The sequence below is a fragment of the Ambystoma mexicanum genome, chromosome 11, assembly GCF_040938575.1.
Source record: "Ambystoma mexicanum isolate Mex_15411 chromosome 11, UKY_AmexF1_1, whole genome shotgun sequence".
Lineage (NCBI taxonomy): Eukaryota > Metazoa > Chordata > Amphibia > Caudata > Ambystomatidae > Ambystoma > Ambystoma mexicanum.
In genome coordinates this window covers 741111155-741131110 of record NC_090934.1, presented here as the reverse complement: position 1 = coordinate 741131110, position 19956 = coordinate 741111155, and the positions used below count along the sequence as shown (strand labels likewise).

Here is a 19956-nt window from a genome sequence, read left to right as displayed (position 1 = left end):
CCATGGCCAAGGGTTGGGGCAAAAAGCAAGATTTTATAAACCTGTTTTCTAAGACCAGCCTCAGAGACTCCGGGGACGCAGATGTCACTGCCGCTTGCCCTTCCCCCTCCTGTCAACGGTGAACCCACAGAGTTGCAGAAAATGGACTACATGCGGGAGGGGTTGACGACTCTAAACAATAAACTAGATGACATGGGTGGTACGATCAGCGCCATAAAGGCCTGCATGGAGAAAACTGATACTAGAGTCGCAGGGGTTGAGACCCGAGTCGGAATAGCAGAGGACAGCATTGGTGCACTAAGAACCGACCTGACTGCGCTCACAAAGCAAGTGCAGATTGTTAGCAAAAAGAATGAAGACTTGGAGTCTCTATCAAAGCGTAATAACATACGCATCATTGGGGTCCCTGAGGACAATATCACCGGCTCCATGGAAGATTTTGTCGAGCGCACCCTCCTCTCCCTGCTTGATGGTCCCAAGCTGTCACCCCATTTTGCTGTCCAGCTGGCCCACCGATCACAGAACGTGCACCCAAGCCTGGGGCTCCACCCCACCCAATCATCACAAGGGTCCTGAACTACCGGGACGGGTGCGCTGCTCCGTGCAACCAGCGCCAAGGGGGGCGGGGGAGGAGATCTACTACTGGGATGGAGCAAAATACATCTCTATCCCAACTTCTCTGCAGTACAGCAGGAGCGGAAATCCTTTCTTGCAGTGAAAAAGACTCTGAGACCTGGGGGTCAATGTTAGGCAGAAAAATATATGCAGTACCCTTTGGGTACACCACACACAATTAAGACTACAAGTGACAGTACAATTTCACCTTTGGTACAAGCCTGTACTACACAGTTAAAGTGGTAGCAGAAGCGGAGCAGCCAGACTTCTCTCAAGAGTAAGTGAGCAGTATCAAATAGTTACACAAAGGACAGCAATTACTATGATTCAGGCAAACACTGACACAAGGTTTTCAAGTAAAAGAACATGGATTTATTTCACTCTTCAGTTGTATAACATTACACTATTATAAGAAGTTCAAATATCACTCTCTTAATACACCACACCACTTCACTTAAATTCCAGACAAGTTAAGCTCACAAAATAAAGTGGGAGCAAAATGGCACTCCCGTGATTTAAAAAGGAGGGACAGACAAAGTAAATACAAATTAAATCACACCAACAGGTAAGTACTCAGGGCAATTGAACAAGAGGAACTACAGTGATGTAATCAGATAGAAAAGGCTTGGGGCCTAAGTCAATGGGGCAAAAGTCTTTTGCTCAAGATCACACAGTTCAGGGTAGTTCGGAATCCGTGCCACAAACTTTACCGCAGACGAGGTTGGTTGATAGAAAAGTTAGTTCAAAGAAAAGGACAAGCCCTCAGATTGGAGAAAGATTTCAACACTTTCACCGCGGTTGAACGAAACGGACATCCGGATTTGCACAGTACCTTAAAACGGAGATGGAGCTGTAGCTGAGGCAGACGTTCCTGGTGGTTCCTGCATGCTCACGGTTCCTGAAGCGACTGTCGGACTAACACGAAGTAGGAAGACTGGAGGGTCCTGCGCCACCCAGGGAAGAAGCCAGCAGCAGAGCAAAATAACAAATAAAAGGTGTGCTCCTTAAAACCCAAGCAGGGTCCGACCTTCCTGGCTATCCGGCCCACTGTAGCTCTGTACAGCGAATTCGACCAGAGGAGGGGTCCTGGCTTGTAGTTTGGGTGAACTGGTTGGTCCCACCAGCGCAAGGGAAGAAGTTTCCTGGAGGATCTTCTCTGTCGTCGGATGCTGCAGATTCGGACCTGCAGCAGGGCTTCATCGGGCGGTTCAGTCGTCGTAGGGGGTCCTCTTCTGCCAGCTCCTCATTGGTTCTTTCGTTCCAGTGGCGACTCTGCCTTTCCGGTCCCAGAGATCTGCTTTTTATGCAGTTTCCCCCCATTCATACAGCCTGGCTGTCAATCAAACAGCAGGGTGGATGTCCTGGAAAGGACAGTCCCCTCAGCCAATCAAACAGGAGTGTGACTTGGGTTACCAAGGGAACCCATGGCAGGGGTCCAAAGATCCCTCCCTCACATCCTGCCTACCTACACTTTCAGGCGCCTTAAGGAGGGCTTCTGTGCAGAAGCCTGTGAAAAGACAGCGGACAAAGGAATCCTCCCCGGTTTGGCGCGCAGAGAAAAACACGAAAAAGACTTTAACAAAAAGAAATGGCGAATAAACCCAGCCGGAGCCGAAATAAAATGTATTTGGTCAAGCAGGTTCATGTTTGAGGCTGATATAATGGCCTAATACAATACCACGTTTATATAAGATAATTGTGGTAGAAAAGTTAGGGTAGTTACCACTGCCACCAGTCAAGTCTTAATGTAAAGGGAACGAAACAGTGCTCCAAGAGACAGACAAAAAGGGATAAGAGTTAACCCTTTCCAATACTCCATGTAAGTGTAAGGGGTCTGTGGTTTAAAGTGACTAAAATAAAGTTAATGGCAACTTTAACTTTTCTAACGGACAGTAGTCAGTCAAAATGGAGTCAGAGGGAAGTCTTAAAGACAACCCTATGTCACTGCACTGAAGGTGCTGTGTAACACACATGAAGAATGAGGCCATGGAGTAGGTGAGGCTCCAGTGCCCAAGATCACTCAAAAAGTGAAAACGCACACAGCAAAACACATGTAAGAGTGGGAAAAAGGTTCACACTCTTACCAGGTGAGAAAAATAAATCCTAGAAATCCAGCAAAGCTGCTGAGGGACTAATTAGGTAAGGGAAATCAGCCATTTATGAGAATTCACTATCCCTGAAGAGTCAATGAAGTTCCTAGACCAACACTTCACAGGATGATCTTGATTGTCCTAATGCTAAGTGCTTGTTTGTTACTATGACCATAGCTAAGGCGCTGAGACAGATAGTGGACTGCATGCTCGTAACAGCCAGTAGAGGCCACTGTTTGCATCTTCTCTGCCCCAGTGTAATACATATGTTATTGTGCCTAATACTCTTGCTATATATTACACTGCTGTGTTGTGAAGCGGGCTGTATGAAGCAAACAGCCCCCCCATGCTAGGTTGCAGTGGTTTGCTTAATCTATGTTACAGGGTTTACATCCCCGTTTGGGGTGGGGGGAGTTAAGTTGGGGTACGGTATACAGAAAATGATTGATGCGAATGACATGGTTGTCGTATGGCTTAGGGTCCTACAGTGTGTACTCAATGGTGGGCCACCCTGGAGGCCGCCTTGATCCTGAGGTTTCATACCCACAGGCACTAGATGGCGGCTGACGCACCTAAGTTGGAATATTAGGGGGTCTGACAATTACATTAAAATGCAGGCGCTTCAACTGTATGTAGAACAACACAAAGCCTGCATCCTTTTTCTGCAGGAGACGCATTTGCTAGCGTCGGGATGTGAAAGGTTTGCTAAGAACTGGGGCGCTCAGCGCTACTACATGCAATACTCGACCCAAAGCCTTGGTGTTATTATATTGATTCACAAATCATTACAATATGTACCGAAGGCCACCCAGGTGGACCCCTTGGGGTGTTAAGTGCTGACACATGGTACACTACTGGGAGCAGAGGTGGTACTACTTAATATATATGGGCCCAACAATGATGACCCAGAGTTCTACACGCAAGTAGCAGACATGCTTGCACTGTATCGCCTAATCCCGTTCCTGTAGGGTGAGGACTTTAATACTATTGTTGACCTCAACTAGACAGGTCTGGGAACACGGCCCGGCAGTTAACTAGAGCCGCGCGCACTATCCTGGATAAACGGGCTGGACTGGGTATGGTAGATGCCTGGAGGCTATTGCACCCTAAAATCTGGGACTACACATTTTACTCAACTGTGCACGATTCACATTCCAGAATCAACCATGGGCTGATATCTGGGGCACTAATTAATCACATAGGGGACGCAGGCATACTTCCAAGGATATAATTCGACCATTTCCCAATCACCCTGACCCTAACCTGAAGTGAAAAAAAGGCCCATAGGGTCTAGGAGAGCCGGAGGTTAGACCCTCCTGTGTTTAGGGATGAACTGAAAATATACGGGAGGGAAAGCCCAAACTGAGCTCAGGACTAAGGGCTATCATTAGCGAGAAAACACAAGGGGGGTAGTCCTGGCTGAAACAGTCAAAGCTAATTGCAAGTAATTGGAATGCAAATAAAATTTAATATGTATCTAATCCTTTGTTATAGTACTTATTCGTATAAATCCAAAGGAAAGATGGGAAGGTACCAAGGAGAAAGAATATATACCACAAACACTTAATTAATATAAGACTGGGAGTATTTTTTATTTACTCTCCTCAGTCAAATGTTCATTTTTAAACAAACAAAGGTTGCATAGACCTGTAAATGGTGCAAACATTGCATTATATAATATTTTCATTACTTCACATATTCAGACAAAGCAAAAACACATTGATGCATAGATCAACAGAACATTTTTGTTGTTCTAACACAGAACCTTAGATGGGTCTGAAAAAAGCGGCTAGAGGGTGACCAAACAAAGGTTGCATAGACCTGTAAATGGATCTATTTTGGTCACCCTCTAGCCTGGCTTTTGTCAGATCCATCCAAGGTTCTGTGTTAGAACAACAAAAATGTTCTGTTGATCTATGCATCAATGTGTTTTTGCTTTGTCTGAATATGTGAATTAATGAAAATATTATATAATGCAATGTTTGTACCATTTACAGGTCTATGCAACCTTTGTTTGTTTAAAAATGAACATTTGACTGAGGAGAGTAAATAAAAAATACTCCCAGTCTTATATTAATTAAGTGTTTGTGGTATATATTCTTTCTCCTTGTTACCTTCCCATCTTTCCTTTGGATTTATACGAATAAGTACTATAACAAAGGATTAGATACATATTAAATTTTATTTGCATTCCAATTACTTGCAATTAGCTTTGACTGTTTCAGCCAGGACTACCCCCCTTGTGTTTTCTCTTTAGGGATGAACTGGGCTATTGTGTGGGTGACTACTTTAACATTAACATGGTACAGTTGACTCCCTTGCCACACTCTGGGATGCCTTTAAAGCATAAATCTGGGACATGACCCTGGCCATAGAAGCAGGCATTCTCAAGGCGATATGTAGGAACATCCGGAACAGTGAGGCTTCTCTTAAACAACTTGAAACAGTATACTATACAGACCCCTCCCCAGCCACCCTGGGTGCAATTAAAGAGGTGCTTGACACCTTTAGAGATGCTGCTGAAAAGGAGCAAGAATATCTAGATAACCCGATAGCTGTGCAACAATAGGGCGAGGGTAAACTGGGTGGATTGTTGGCTAGGTTGGTATGCAGGAGGAGGTTGGGAGACGCATCCCGCTAATCGAGAGCCCTGACTGGTCCTTGGTGCACACTGAAACCTAAGTGAATGAAGTGTTCCAGGCTTTTTATTTGACACACTACGCCAATAACGACGAGGCGTTGAGCTCTGCCATAGGTGCCTTCCTGGATGGGCTCCCGCTGTTGGAACTCCCTGCCGAAACTAGGGAATCCCTTGACCTTCCGCTTGGAGTTGGGGAAATAAAATGTGCTATCGAGGCTTTGCTTTCTGGTAAGTCACTGAGCACTGACGGGCCAACTATGGATTTTTAGAAGTGTTATAAATCCCTCCTGGAACCTCGGTTAGCAGCTTTATGGGAGGAATCCTGCGCAACTAAGGTACTGCCCCCGACACTTAGAGAGACAGTGATGACAGTCCTTCTTAAGCCCGGCAAGTTGCCCACTCACTGCGGTTACTATCAACCCCTATCATTAACAGCAACATCAAGATATTTGCCAAGGCGCTCGCCCTCCATCGTGCTCCATACATGACGCCCCTGATACATACCGATCAGTCCGGTTTTGTCTCTGGACGCTCCACCGCTCTCAATCTGCAGCGCTTATTCAATATCTTGTCCCAAATCGACCCTGGGGCGCGAGCGTTGGCTGCTTTGCTAGATGTACAAAAGGCTTTTGATTCAGTATCTTGGTGGTTTCTCTGGGCAGTACTTGAGAAGTGTAACTTCGGCCTCCGCTTGATCTCATGGATACAGTTGCTCTATGTGCAGCCAGTGGCTAGTGTATGCACTAATGGCCAACTCTCACAACCTTTTGATATATGCAAAGGGACCAGGCAGGCCTGCCGGCTCTCTCCGCTCATTTTTGCAATAGTCATAGAACCCTTGGCCGATCTACTGCGGCAGAGGCATTCGTGCAGGGGAATACGGCTATCTGGACCTTCTGAGATCATCTTGCTATATACACTGATGACCCACTTCTCTATATTAGGGACCCGGAACTCAATCTTGAACCTGTTATGCGCGACGTTACCTACTTCGGACAGTTATCCGGCCTCCGAGTCAATCAGGCAAAATCCGATCTTTTCTCCTTGACCGATGCAACTGGAGCCCAGGCTGATTTTATGGGTTTCGCCTGAGCCCCCACAGAAATAAAATACCTTGGGGGTCAAATCGTCAGGACTCGCTATACGAGAGTAACTTTGGGTCGCTGTTCGCCGAGTTTAGGTCAGTGGTCAACAATTTCCTATGGTACTTTGGGGCTGTGAGACTGAAATGGTCCATGCTGGTCAGGGCAGCCTAGTGGCCCCCGACTTAGAGAAGTACTGGCTTGTTGCTCAAGTTCAGTATGTGGCCTACTGGTTTGCGGATGGCCCTCTACTGCCACATGTTAGAATCGAACGACACGCTGCGAGATCCAGAGATCTCCGGTCGCTGGTACTTCCCCCGCTGTGGATGGATGTGAGGGTGCCTACTCCTGCTGTCACTACCGCATTGGACTGGGACAAAATAAGGCAGCAGACCGGCAATTCTCGCCCATTTCTTCGAAATTTTCCACTGTGGAACATCATACCAGGGTTCCCTAAAATAGGTAAGACTATGATGGGCCAATGGGCCGCGGATGACTACTCTATCCTGGTTGATATGTGCGAGGTGGACTCTTCTGCGTCATGGGCTGACCTGTGGAGGTGCCCAAGTGGCCTCTCCCATCGATGGCTACAATACGCAGGAATGCGGCGCTCGGTCAAGCTGGCATAGCCTGGGTTCCCCTCGCAGCCCCCTGATGATCCGCTTTTAGCATTTGTGATGGGGGCACAGTGCCGACGGGCGCAATCTCAGGCCTATACTACAGGAACGCATTAACAATCCACTCACTAGGCTCCAGGACGCATGGGGCAGGGTCCTCCGCACATACATAACTGATGAAAGATGGGAAGCCATGTGTATGCAGGCTCGAGAGGTCACCCTGAATGCGAGATTCCCCTTAATCCAATTCAAGGTATTGCATAGGTTTCATTACACCCCTGCTGGGCTTCACGTTATGTCCCAGGAACGCTCATCACAATGCCCTAGATGCCACACTGACAATGCAGGCTATCTTCACATGCTGTGGGCCTGCCCCCAAATTGCTGAATACTGGGTTGGAGTCTGCGCTGCTGTGTCTGCGATGCTTGAGCGAACGATTGACCCGAACCCTATGAACTGCTTATTCCATGAACGTCTGCTGCTCAGGGTGGTGCTCGGAAACTCGCTAGTCTGTTTGCTTCTTGCAGTACATTGTATATTGCTGTTGTGGCCCAAACCCACGTGTCCCACCATAAGATAGTGGCTTTGTGATGTCACCTGGGTGTTGGACACGGAGGGACGTTGGATTACCCTGCACCCAGCAGGCTGCATGCCCGAGACATCTAGGCTCCTTTCCGTACATACTTGCACACGGTTAATGCTGATAGAGACGGCCCTGATGAGCTGTCCCCTTGTGAGCCTCAGTAGTATCAAATGCCAGTCATGTTTTGTGAATTAGTGTCGCATCCCATAAACGAGTACAGGCTATGCAATGTTGAGAAATGTACTTGTTGTTGTATCCTATACTGCTCTATGTAATGCCATGATTTACTGCCATTGTTACCTTGTCAAGCAATAATAAACAAAGTGGAATAGAATGACAAACTCTGCAGAGGGAGATTGAGGCGCCTACAAATTTAACCCCCTTAACTGCTGGCGGTTTTCGCTCCCAGTGCTGAGCCCTCTTTTGGACATTTCGGTATGTTGCATTCAATCCCTTGTAACGTTTTTGTTACAAGTGATATCCCGGCCAAATTAGAACCCTTTTCTTCCCACATGTAGGAAGCCATGACGCCACCAAGGATTAGTCGTTTGTTGTAGGGGGGGTGTAAGAAGGTAACAAAAAGTGGCAATATTTTGTTTTTTTCAGAAAATGCCAATAAAATGATGAAGCCTGTGTTTTTCTTCTTGTAACAGCTAGGAACAAATGGTTTGCAGTTCTGAATACGCCATTTTCCAAGCTTTCAAGAACAGGTTGAGTGGAAACGAAAAAATATTTTTTTCATAAAGTTACTATTAGTTTTGTGAAAGTTAGGCGATTGTTTTTTTATTTTTTTTAATAGGGCATGCTTGGACGTAATGGAAGAGGAGGGTAGGAAAGATATCAATGGGAACACATAAATGCATTCATTTTCAGACATTTGCCACCAAGAAACCACCGAAATACGCGGGCAAGAACACATGTCCTACCTTTCCACGGGTGTTCCGATGAAAATGGTACCTTACATGTGTGGGTGCACTTACCAGTGCACAAAGGGAAAAGGCTAAAGCACTGGTACACCAAAGGGCCAGGGAAGACCACATTTTTACTGTATTTGGTCTTGTGGACAACCTACACATTTGGGCCTTGTGTCGCAGCCACCAAGGAAAATGGGGAACCACGTACATTTTTGAAAAGACACACGTGGGAATCAAAGAGGTCTGACTTGCGCGAATCGCCGTATATTTTATCAGCCACAAAGCCCAGAAAAGCACAAAATGTGGTGGGAAAAAACAATGTTCAGACATTTGCCACCAGGAAACCACTGAAACATGCGAGCAACAACACATGTCCCACAGGTGTCCCGACGAAAGGTTACCTCACATATGTGGGTGCTCTTAACTGGGTGGAAAAGAAAACGGGTCGACCGTCCCGAAGTCCAGCAGCAGTCCCAGAGAGCCCTTGCAAGGTCATCATCCCTCCCCAGAGGGAAAAGCTGTAACACGGCACAACAAGAGCTCCAGGGCTGCGTACAGCCTTGGGTGCCGGTCTACAATGTGGGTTCACAATCCATAAGTCCAGCTGCAGTCCCAGGGAGCAGCGGCAGGATCCCATCTTTCGCACGTGGGAAAAGCTGTAATGCAACCCAGCCCGAGTTCCAGGGTTGCTGGTGATCCTGGCTCTGGCCTTGGGCGTCTGTCTCCCATGTGGGTCGACCATCCACAAGTCCAGCGGCAGTCCCAGGGAGCCCCGGCAGGATCACCCTCGCACCCTGGAGTGAAAATCTGTAAGGCAGAGCAGCCAAAGCTCCAGGACGGCTGTGGGTGCTGCCTCCGGCCTTGAACACCCGTCTCCCATGTGGGTCAGCCGATCACAAGGCCAGCGGCAGCCCCAGGGAGCCCCGGCAAGGTCCACATCCCTCCCTGCAGGGAAAAGCTGTAATGCAACCCAGCCAGAGCTCCAGGATGGCCGGGGGTGCTGCCTCCGGCCTTGGGCGCCTATCTACAATGTGTGTCGACCATCCCCACGTCCAGCGGCTGTCCCAACTCTCCCTGGTGTTAAAATCTCTAATGCAGCGCAGCCGGAGATGTAGGACAGCTGGGGTTGGGATGTCCCCAGCCTTGTGTGCCTGTCTCCCATGTGGGTTGACCATCCCCAAGTCCCGCAACAGTCATGGGGACGACCCGGCAAAGTCCCCGTCCCTCCCTAGAGGGAAAAGCTGTATTGCAGCCCAGCCAGAGCTCCAGGACAGCCGGGGTGATGCCCCCGACCTTGGGCGCCTGCCTCCAATGTGGCTTGTGCATCCTCACGCACAGCTGTGGTCCCAGGGAGCCCCGGCAGGGTCCCCATCCCTTCCAGGAGGGAAAAGGTGTAACGCAGCATGGCCAGAACTCCAGGGCGGTCAGGGTGCTGCCGCCGGGCTTGGATGCCTATCTCCCATGTGGTCAACCTGCCCAAAGCGGTGGTCCCAGGGAGCCCCAGCAGGGTCACCAACACTTCCCGGAGAGAAAAGCTGTGACGCAGCCCAGCCCGAGATCCAGGACGACCGGGGGTACTGCGACGGGCAATGGACAAACAGTTCCTCATCCCTAAAATATTTTCCCTGGTGGCTTAGTGCTCCTTACTGCTTCCCAGGGTTGGCAAAATGGGGCCAGACCCTCAATTCTCCTCCCCGAGGGAAGCAGAAAGGATCTGCCCCTCCGTGGGGGGTTTCCTGAGGGGGCTTGCCCTACAGGCAAAGGACTCAAAATTGCCCTATGTTGTTTTGCTTTCCTTGTTGGCAAATGGGTGCAAACCAGCACTAATTTGCACCCAAATAAGCAAAACAACATTATGCCATCTTGTAGGCATTTTTTGGGGTGAGGGGCGGATTGGCCTGGCAAAGAACCCATCCCCCCCAAGATCATATAGCTGTTGGCCTAGTGGGCCTTACTGCTTCCCAGGGCTGGCAAAATAGGGTCAGAACCCCAATGTGCCCCCCCCCCCCAGAAAAGCAGCAAGGGTCTTCCCATCCTTGGGGGTACGGGGGGGACCCGAAGGGGGCTGGCCCTCAAGCATTCCATTATATGTGGAGTGTAATGTTGTGTTGCTTTACTTGGGGGCAAATAGGTGAAAAACTCCACCAATTTACCCCCAAAGAAGGCAAAACAACATTTTGGCATTTTCTGGGGGTGGGGCTCTTATTGGCCGCCCCCACCCCAAAAATGATATCCCTGGTGGCCTTGTGTGACCTTGCTGCTTCACTGGGGTGGCAAAATGGGGTCAGACCCACACTGTTGCCCACCCACACTCCCAGGGTAGCAGCAAGAATCTGCCCCTCCCTGGGGGATTTCTGGCCAGACCCCTAATGCCCCCAAAAGTGCCTTTTTCTCAAATGTTATTTTTGTTTGCCTTCCTTGGCGGCAAATGAGTGCAAAACAGCACCCATATGCCCCCAAATAAGGTAAAACATTGTGCCATTTATTTATTTATTTTGGTGCCGGTAGGGAGCTGTTTAGCCTGGAAGAGGGAGTGGGGGGGGGGGCACCCCAAAAATCAATATCCTGGTCGTCATTGTTGGTTGAGGTTCGAATGATCCTCGACCTGCAATCTCCCTGAGTGAGGGGGAGTCTCCCCTTTCCAACTAACACTCACTCAATGAAATCGGGCAAAAAATGCCCTTGCACAGAGGCGTTGCTGGGGGTGGGGGTAGTCTGAGGGGGCTACAGCCCCAGGTCTTTTGGTTGTAGCCCCGGGTAGAACCTGAGACTACAACCAAAAAAGCTAGTTAGCACCGAGTCCTGATAGTACTGACATTAGCGTAGCCCCAGATCGTTTATAGACCTAGCAACACCCATGCCCTTGCAGCACGCACTTAAGCATGTAAATTTCATTTCCTGATGATGTCGACACACGTAGCGTGCGCCATCATCATTGCACCCTGCCCTCCAGGCACAGAAGGGGAGTGTTGTGGCCTTAAAGGACAGGACGCTGTAAGAGGTTCCAACTGTCTTTATTGTAAGACAAACGGGTGGACCTTAAACTGCCTTAACTCGGGACAAACATTTACTTAAAGTTCGGTTCAGTTCAACTTCATGGCTTCCCAGTTAACTCACTGTGGGAAGGGTGTGCACAATGATGGCACGCTGCAATCTTCTAGGGCCCCCATGTAGCCTCCTGTGGCTGTGGACTTATGCCCTAGAAGCTGTGACTGGAGGCTGCTCAAAACCTCCTGTTGTTGCCTCCTTATCAGGAGCAGCGCTGTGGCATGACCTGCTTGGTCTGCCGCTGCATCAACACTGGCGGGAAAGCTTTCCCGCGGAGCGTGGGCTCGCAAGATCACGTATGCCAAGATCTCGCGAGAACACGCTCCCGCGATCACGTGATGTCCCCACACACCTCCTTTGCTGGGAAAAGGATGGATGGTCATTCCATGACACAGTCCGCAAACTTGCTGGGCTTCCTTCTCTCTCTCTGAGGTCTGTTTAGATCTGTATCTGGGGCAGGATTGCTGGAGTACTCTTGAGGAGGTGCGGGTGATTCGAGTTCTCCTTGTCTTGTTCTTCGCTGTGCCTCCCTGGGTGTAGCCGGAGAGTTGGGGCTTGAGAACTCGCTGCCGTGGTGTGGCTCCAAGGCATCTCTTTCTGAGAGGCGAGGGTTTTCGAATGTCCCCTGGCGCTCTTGATCTTCTCCGGTATCCCAGTGTGGTTGTTCCCTGTCTTCCTTCCTGCAGTACATGGCCACTCTATCTAGATTCCATTTCCTTCCGTCGCTGGTGCAAATGTGGTTTGACCCTCTCTCCATGACTTCTATGGGACTGCTGTATTTGGAGCCAGTCGAAGTGTCTTTGTGGGGAAGGCGTATTTTCACCAGGTCACCTCTGTTAACTGCTGTGTATCGAGCGGCTCGACGCAAGTCCCCTTGGGTCTTCATGGCTTCTTTGTTGCGCTGCATGCGAAACGCTACGTCATCCATGTCCACGTCTTCGTCAGCCCTCACTTGATGGAGCCAGGGTGGTACCAGTGAGGATGCTGCCCTTCTCCCCCTCAGCAGATGGAATGGCGAAACACCTGTGACGGCGTTGGGGGTGAGGCGGTGGGCTGCTACAGCTTCCTTGACTGTCTTGTACGGGTCTAGGCCCGAGGCATGAGCCAGTTGTTGCGCCCCTTTGATGAAGCAATTTGCCCGCTCAACCAGGCCATTGGCCTGTGGATGGTATAGGCTTGCTCTCCGCTGGCGAATGTTGTTGAGCTTGAGAAATTTCTCCATTTCTCGGGAGACTAGCTGGACTCCTTTGTCTGTGACAAGTTCTTCTGGTAGACCTTCCCGCTGGAATACGGCGGTGAGTGCTTCAATGACTGTGCTTGTGGTGATGTCTGAGGTGAAGTCAGCTTCCACCCATTTGGAGAAGTAGTCGACCATGACTATCCCGTATTTGTGTTCTGGGGGCATGTTGTCCAGGGGCCCAATGAAATTCAAACCTAGTTTTCGCCACACCCCTTTGGGGACTTCAGTGGGCAGCATGGGGGCTTGCCTCACAGCTAGGCGCTTGTCACTGTTGGTGCACTCATGGCACCTTTCGACCATTTGTCTTATGTCCTGGTCCATGCCTGGCCACCAGTAGGTGTCGCGTATCCTGCGTCTGGTCATGTTGCATCCCAGGTGGCCTGAGTGTGCTCTGCACAGTATCACCTTGAGGATTCCGCTGGGCGGGATGATTTGATCGCCTCTGAGGATGAGACCGTTCATGGTGGTGATTTCCTCGTTCACTTTCTAGTAGGGACGAAGATCTTCGGGGATCGCTCTCTCGTTGGGCCATCCTTCGCGAACCCAGGGAATAACGTGCCGCAGGGGATCGTCCTGTTCGAACTCCTCCTGCCAGTGGCGCTCATTCAGGTCCATGTACTCGCCGTTCCTTAAGTCACTAATGGAGGCTACGACACACATCTTCCAAGAATGTGGTACCGGGGGCGGTTTGGTTCAGGAGTCTGGACATGCAGTCCGCTTGTGCGTTTTTCCAACCCGCAATGTGGGCTATCTCGTATGTATATTCTTGAAGCTTTGCGGCGATCCTGGCCAGCCTCGGGGTGGCAGTCTTGGTGCCGCCCGGGCTCAACATGTGAATGAGGGGTTTGTGGTCGGTAATCAGCTTGAATCTCTTCCCCCATACGTACGATCTGAAGTAGTCGACGGCCCATGCGCATGCCAACATTTCTTTCTCAACCGTGGAGTAGTTCTTTTCCGATGATGACAGCGCTTTGGATGCAAACGCCACAATATTCTCAGTGTCTCCCTTCTTCTGGGTCAAGGAGGCCCCCAGGCCATACGCACTGGCATCTGTGGTAATGCAGGTGTCCCATTCAGGGTTGTATGGTTTCAGGCACGGCTCGTGTAGAATTCTTTTTGATTTCACAGAAAGCTTCGTTCTGTTCCGGGCCCCAAGAGTAGGCTGCCCCCTTCTTCAGAAGCTCCCTCATGGGAGACGTGGTCTCAGAGAATCTAGGGACGAATTTGGCATAGTACTCCGCCAGGCCCAGGAATGAGAGTAACTCCTCTTTGGACATCGGAGCCGGGGCTTCTGTTATGGCCTGCATGAGGTTCTTCTTGGGACTGACGCCGTCACTTGAGATGCAGTACCCAAGGTATTCTACCTTGTTCACTCCAAAGACGCATTTTTCATGGCGTAGGTGAATGCCCTCCTCTTGAAGCCTGCTCAAGACTGTCCTGAGTGCCTTGTCATGGGTCTCGTTGTCTTTGGCATACACGAGGATATCATCTTGAAAGAAGGAAACATTTGTGAGTCCTTTAAGTAAGGAGTTCATCATCCTCTGAAATGCGGATGCTGCCGATGACAACCCAAATGGCATGCGGGTATATTGGAAGGTGCCGAAAGGAGTGATGAACGCTGTAAGGGGGCGAGAGGATTTTTGCAGGGGGATCTGGTGATAGGCATCACGCATGTCCAGCTTAGAGAAGATTGCTGCCTCTTTCATCATGAGGACGATTTTGTTGATGCTGGGGAGTGGAAAGCTATCCGTGATTACCTCTAGATTGAGGCTTCTTAGGTCGATGCAGATCCTGAGGTCGTTGCTGGATTTCTTTTTGACCAAAACTACTGGACTCAGCCACTCTGATGATTCCACGGTCTCGATGGTTTCTTCTTCGACCATCTTCCGAAGATGGGCATCCAATGCGGGTCTCGCTGTGGCAGGTACCGCCCTGACTTTGTGTTTCACTGGGGTCGCGTTGGGTTTCAGGCGAATCTTGTGGACAAAGTTTTTCACCTTCCCTGGGTTCTCGGAAAACAGGTTCGGGAACATCTCCTTGAAATTTTGCGCTGCTCCTGAGGAGACCATGAGTACCTGTTCCGGAGTCCTGGGATCTAGTTTCATGCTGAGTTTATGTTGATCGTCCCATCCCAGCACGGCTGGGCCTTTGGGTGAGAAATACACTTTTGTGGTGGTAGACCTCCCTTTGAAATCGATCCGGGCTTTGATGTAGCCTAAAAGGTCGACAGTTGCACCACCGAACACCGTCGGTTTTTGCCTGGTCGTTCTGATCTCTACTTTAGCTTGTCCCAACATCTCCTTGTATGTGCTGATGGGGAGGATAGTGAGGTCAGATCCCGAGTCCGCCATGACGCGCTTTTCCATTCAGTCAACCTTAATGGTGCAGTGGGGCTTTTCCCTCCTGGCATTGGGGGCGTTGACCATGACGACCATGGGTCTGTCCTGTAGATCGTCATCATCGCTCGAAGCGCAGTCACCATCGACACGGGAAACAGTTTTCTCCCGCCACGTGCATGCCAGAGCCATGTGACCAATGCGTCCGCACTTAGAGCACTCCTTGTTCCTGGCGGGGCAGTCGCGATCATTCGCCATGTGCTTGGTGCTGGCGCATCTATAGCATTTGGGTGCCTTCTTTTGCCTGGGACCTTTGTCTCTGGGGCCGTCGCGGTACTGCTTGTCTCTGCGCCCTCTCCATTGTAGTGCCGCAAGTTCGGGCACGGGCAGGTGACTTCCCGCCTCTTTGCATCTGCTGGAGGTTTCTTCCTCCGCCCTGGCAATTTGGATGGCCTTGTCAAGGGTGACCTCCTTTTCTTGTATGAACTTGTCCTGCACTTTCCTAGAGTTAGTGTGAACGACAAGCATGTCGCAGATGACCTGTTCTGCGTTTTCGCCAAAGGCGCAAAGAGAAGCCAGCTCCCTCAACCTGGTGATGTAGTCGTCCACGGGTTCGCTCCCTTCTTGTTTGCGGGTGTAGAACCTCAGCCTGTGCAGTACAACGTTCTCCTTATTGGTGAACCTCTTCACAATGCGACGAGTCACTTCCTTGTAGACGTCGTCATCATCGGCCGCAGGTATTGTCTTCAAACTGGCAAAAATGCGCTGACCTTCAACCCCCAATGCATTTAACAGCATCGCCCTCTTCCTGACGGGGGCATACCGCGTGCCGCCCACTGCTTCCAGATAGGTGGAGAAGAGGGGCTCCCACTGCATCTATGGAATTGCTGGTGTCCCTGGTGAAGGGAGAAAGGCACGGTGTGGCGCCTTGCATGGTGGGCCCGTGGGTATTTTGATATCCTCGTCGCCAGTTATGTTGTGGCCTTAAAGGACGACAGGACGCTGTAAGAGGTTCCAACTGTCTTTATTGTAAGACAAACGGGTGGACCTTAAACTGCCTTAACTCGGGACAAACATTTACTCACAGTTCGGTTCAGCTCAGCTTCATTGCTTCCCAGTTAACTCACTGTGGGAAGGGTGTGCACAATGATGGCACGCTGCAGGCTTCTAGGGCCCCCATGTAGCCTCCTGTGGCTGTGGACTTATGCCCTAGAAGCTGTGACTGGAGGCTGCTCAAAACCTCCTGTTGCCTCCTTATCAGGAGCAGCGCTGTGGCATGACCTGCTTGGTCTGCTGCTGCATCAACACTGGCGGGAAAGCTTTCCCGCAGAGCGTGGGCTCGCGAGATCACGTATGCCAAGATCTCGCGAGAACACGCTCTCGCGATCACGTGATGTCCCCACAGGGAGGTCTTCCTCTTCACAGCCTGGGGGCCGAGAGAGCAGGGCAGCCAAAACACTCCCCTCCCCCTGAGGTGGGTAGTGCAGAGGACGAGCTATTTCGTCCTCCGCACTTAAGGGGTTAAAGCAGAAATGATGAGAGCATTGGGGTCACTAGCTGTTTCAAAGCGTGTAGAAAGGCAAGAGACACATGCCTTTGGGAAGCTTTATAGACTGGCTACACAGTTGCTACTGAATATAACCAACTGGGCTCATGGGGCATATTACAGACATGGCTTTAATTTCACTGTGCTACGAAGTCAGACTGGCAAGTAACACCTGAGTACCCAGACATCTTAATTTAAAAACAAGCATTGGTATTGCCAACAGTTTGGGCTTTTGTGTAGGCATGGCGAAGCCACTTTCCAGGAACAGCCGTAGTGGTATTAACTACCCATTGTTTGTAGCGGGTGCCAAATGATGCAAGTACCTGGGCATCTAATAGCAGTGCCTGGCAAAAGATTAAAACCTGCACAAGCCAAAAGTGTTGGCTTTGCCAGTGCTTGTTTTAAACAGGACTTCAGTGGCTTTGCCAATGCTTGTTTCTAACCCGACTTAATTGAAGGACGCCAGAGTGCTTATAAATCGAGTGGCTGAAGCCAGGCCTGGTAAGACATTTGTATTACACCAGTAGCTTGTTTACAACTCCACTTAAGTTATTAATTCACAGAAATCTGCTTTGAACAAACACTGGCAGGCACTTTGAATCCAATTCCTGATGGTAAGGCTCGATTAAAGGGAGCTCAATGAGTTCCTGTGAGGAGATAGTTTGGGCGGGCAGAGGCAGGAATTGGTGGGAATGGCCATAGGAAAAAGCACAGCCATGTGTGGTGGGCACATAACCAAGCACCACCTACAGACTGTTCCCTCCCTATCTGTACTCCAATGCAATAGTTTCGGCTTATCCCAAACTAATGATACACACCTTTACAATGCATTGTACTCTTGAAGCACTTTATTTTAATTAAGTTCTATAAAATATATTAAAAGTTGGACTCTTTTGATTTTAAAACTTGGCATAGGTAAACTTTTCTCTACACGGAAAAGTCGGTATAAACGTTTTTGTGTTGAAAGAACTTCTCCCACCCCACCCCACCAAACCCAACCCTTTAATTCGCCAATGTTTTCAGAAGCCTGGGACGGAGGATCAGAAGGATCGGAAAAGCACACCTTTAAATCTTTCATCAGACTCGGAGTTTGTGTTAAGACAGGACGTCTTCTGTAATTAAGCATAAGGGTCAGAGCTGTTGCCGCACAATATTTTAAATCAAACGCCATGTGAGTGGAGGGTCTTTTTGTACAATTTGGATAACTATTCAAAGAATGCAGGGTCTGTGGCTGATCACGTCTGGTAAACTGTGTGCTTCTTGGCATCTCCTACATTTATTGTGCTCCTGTTTTGTTGAGGTACTCCAACTGGGAGTGATCCTTAAAGTCGAGAAATGATCCGTAAATGCATCTTAATGGTTTAATGCCAAGGACGAGGTATCTCGTTCTTGGGATTACCTCCCTGTTGCCAAGGACGAGATAGCTCGTCCTTGGCACTTAAGGGGTTAATGAAACGTTAGAAGGCATTGAATGGCGAAATACCGAAATCACCAAAAAAGGCCTTGGCTCTGTGGGGTGAGAGGGGGGGGGGGACCATGGCAGTTACAAGGTTAATTGTTGACTTCTAAGTATAGCTTGATGTTTTGTCAGATGTCTTGATCAAATATGAAATTGTTTTCCCGTAAACTTTACTATATTGCATGCTCTGATATTAATATTTATTTGTATTGCACAATCCAATTTAGTAATGGGCAGTGTTTTTCCCTAAGAAATCACCTCAGACTGAAAGCTGCACAGATAGTGGAGCAGAGAATGAAGGCAGTTGTCACAGTGACCAGATGATTAATGATTTCTCAAATGATGACGTGGTCGATGAAGGCATTTGTCTTGATGGTAATAATCCGGAAAAGATTTTAAATAAGCCTGGCACTGAAAAGGTAAGTGGTTTATTTTCAAAATTGAAACGAATGTTACTTAACAATTTGAATAGTATTAATAGTGTTAATTATGAAGCCGTTTTCGAAAAACGTCTTATTTATAATGTTACGTTTATTTTCATGTTCACTGTAATTGATTTTCATATTTTGATTTACATTTTTTTAATTGAATACCAATTTCATCAGTACACGGGTTGCATGTAACTTGTATCAGTGGTATGAAGTTAACCTGCTCAATGCATTTTACAATATCGGCAAGGATAGCTGGGTTTGCGACTTTAGGTAGCCCACTAAAGATTAGCTAACGATAAATGTGAGATGTACAGTGGAAATGGCTCCAAGATCTTTATGGGTAGTAGGGGTCCCCGTTTTTGTACAATAATTCGGTGCTTTGCACACTGTCGCTATTTCAAAAGGCAAATCACACTGGGTACGTGTTGTGTGGCAACAGAGTGAATTATGTTCCAAAACCCATTCTATAGAAATGCTACTCTCGATTGGACCCATACCGTCGGTTGTAACCACTCGTGTTCTATTGTAGCCTATGTGACTATCCCCTTGGTGCATTCAGGTACACTAGTGATCCAAGAAGACATCCATGTTAAAGCAGCTAGACAATTGGGTAACAATCGCCCAAAGCGCATGAATTTATTTGACCTTTTTTTCTTCGTGTGGGGAGTGATGCTCAGTAAACACAATTGGGGTCATTACACTAGCCTTTGCTGATCACTCTTACTAGCTCTCTGTTGTGTCTTGTGTTCCCTGCCTTGGTCCTGCATGAATGCTTGCATGGGCGAATACCTGATGGAATGTTATGCCTTGGAATGTTGTGTTCTGAGTGCCCCTGTAAGATCCATGAATGTCAGTTGGAGTGAAGCAGCCTGTGAGAGGATGCCGGTGGATGTCTCCTGTGTACCTTTGTAAATACTTACCTTTGGACTTACCTGTTGTATATACCTTGTTACTGGAACTTAGTAAAGAAGTTCACTTCCCTTAACTGAGTATCAGATCGTTCATTTCACCCCGCAACACTCTCGCGCAACCTTTGCCCAAAAAGCCTGTAGCAACAGCCATGACTACAGTAAATGAATAAAGGTGGCTTGGCTTCTGGTCTCTGGCAGTTTACACAAACATCTTGTTTTTTAGTGATTGTTCTTGTGTAGTAAGTGGTGTGTGATATGTGCCCTATGATGGATGTTATGCTGGACTGGTTTTAATCTGGAGTTGCAGGATTCTTTATTAACATGAATAAACGCTTTTCACCAATCTGTGTTTATGAAATCATTGCCCAGGTCTTGTTTGCACTTCTCTCCAATTGTTAACCAATAGTAGGCTCTGCCGCATCCACGGTATGTCATAAATTGGT

The 19956-nt window shown here is 48.8% G+C and overlaps 1 protein-coding gene across 3 annotated transcripts in view; it reads left to right on the top strand.

Annotated features, from left to right (window-relative positions):
• Positions 1–19956, top strand: part of USP47 (ubiquitin specific peptidase 47) — a 2970466-nt gene that overhangs the window by 958506 nt on the left and 1992004 nt on the right. For all 3 annotated transcript variants that reach the window (XM_069623643.1, XM_069623644.1, XM_069623642.1), the window contains one exon: positions 18423–18590. In XM_069623643.1, the coding sequence (XP_069479744.1) occupies positions 18423–18590 (168 nt within the window). The remainder of the gene's footprint in view (positions 1–18422; positions 18591–19956) is intronic.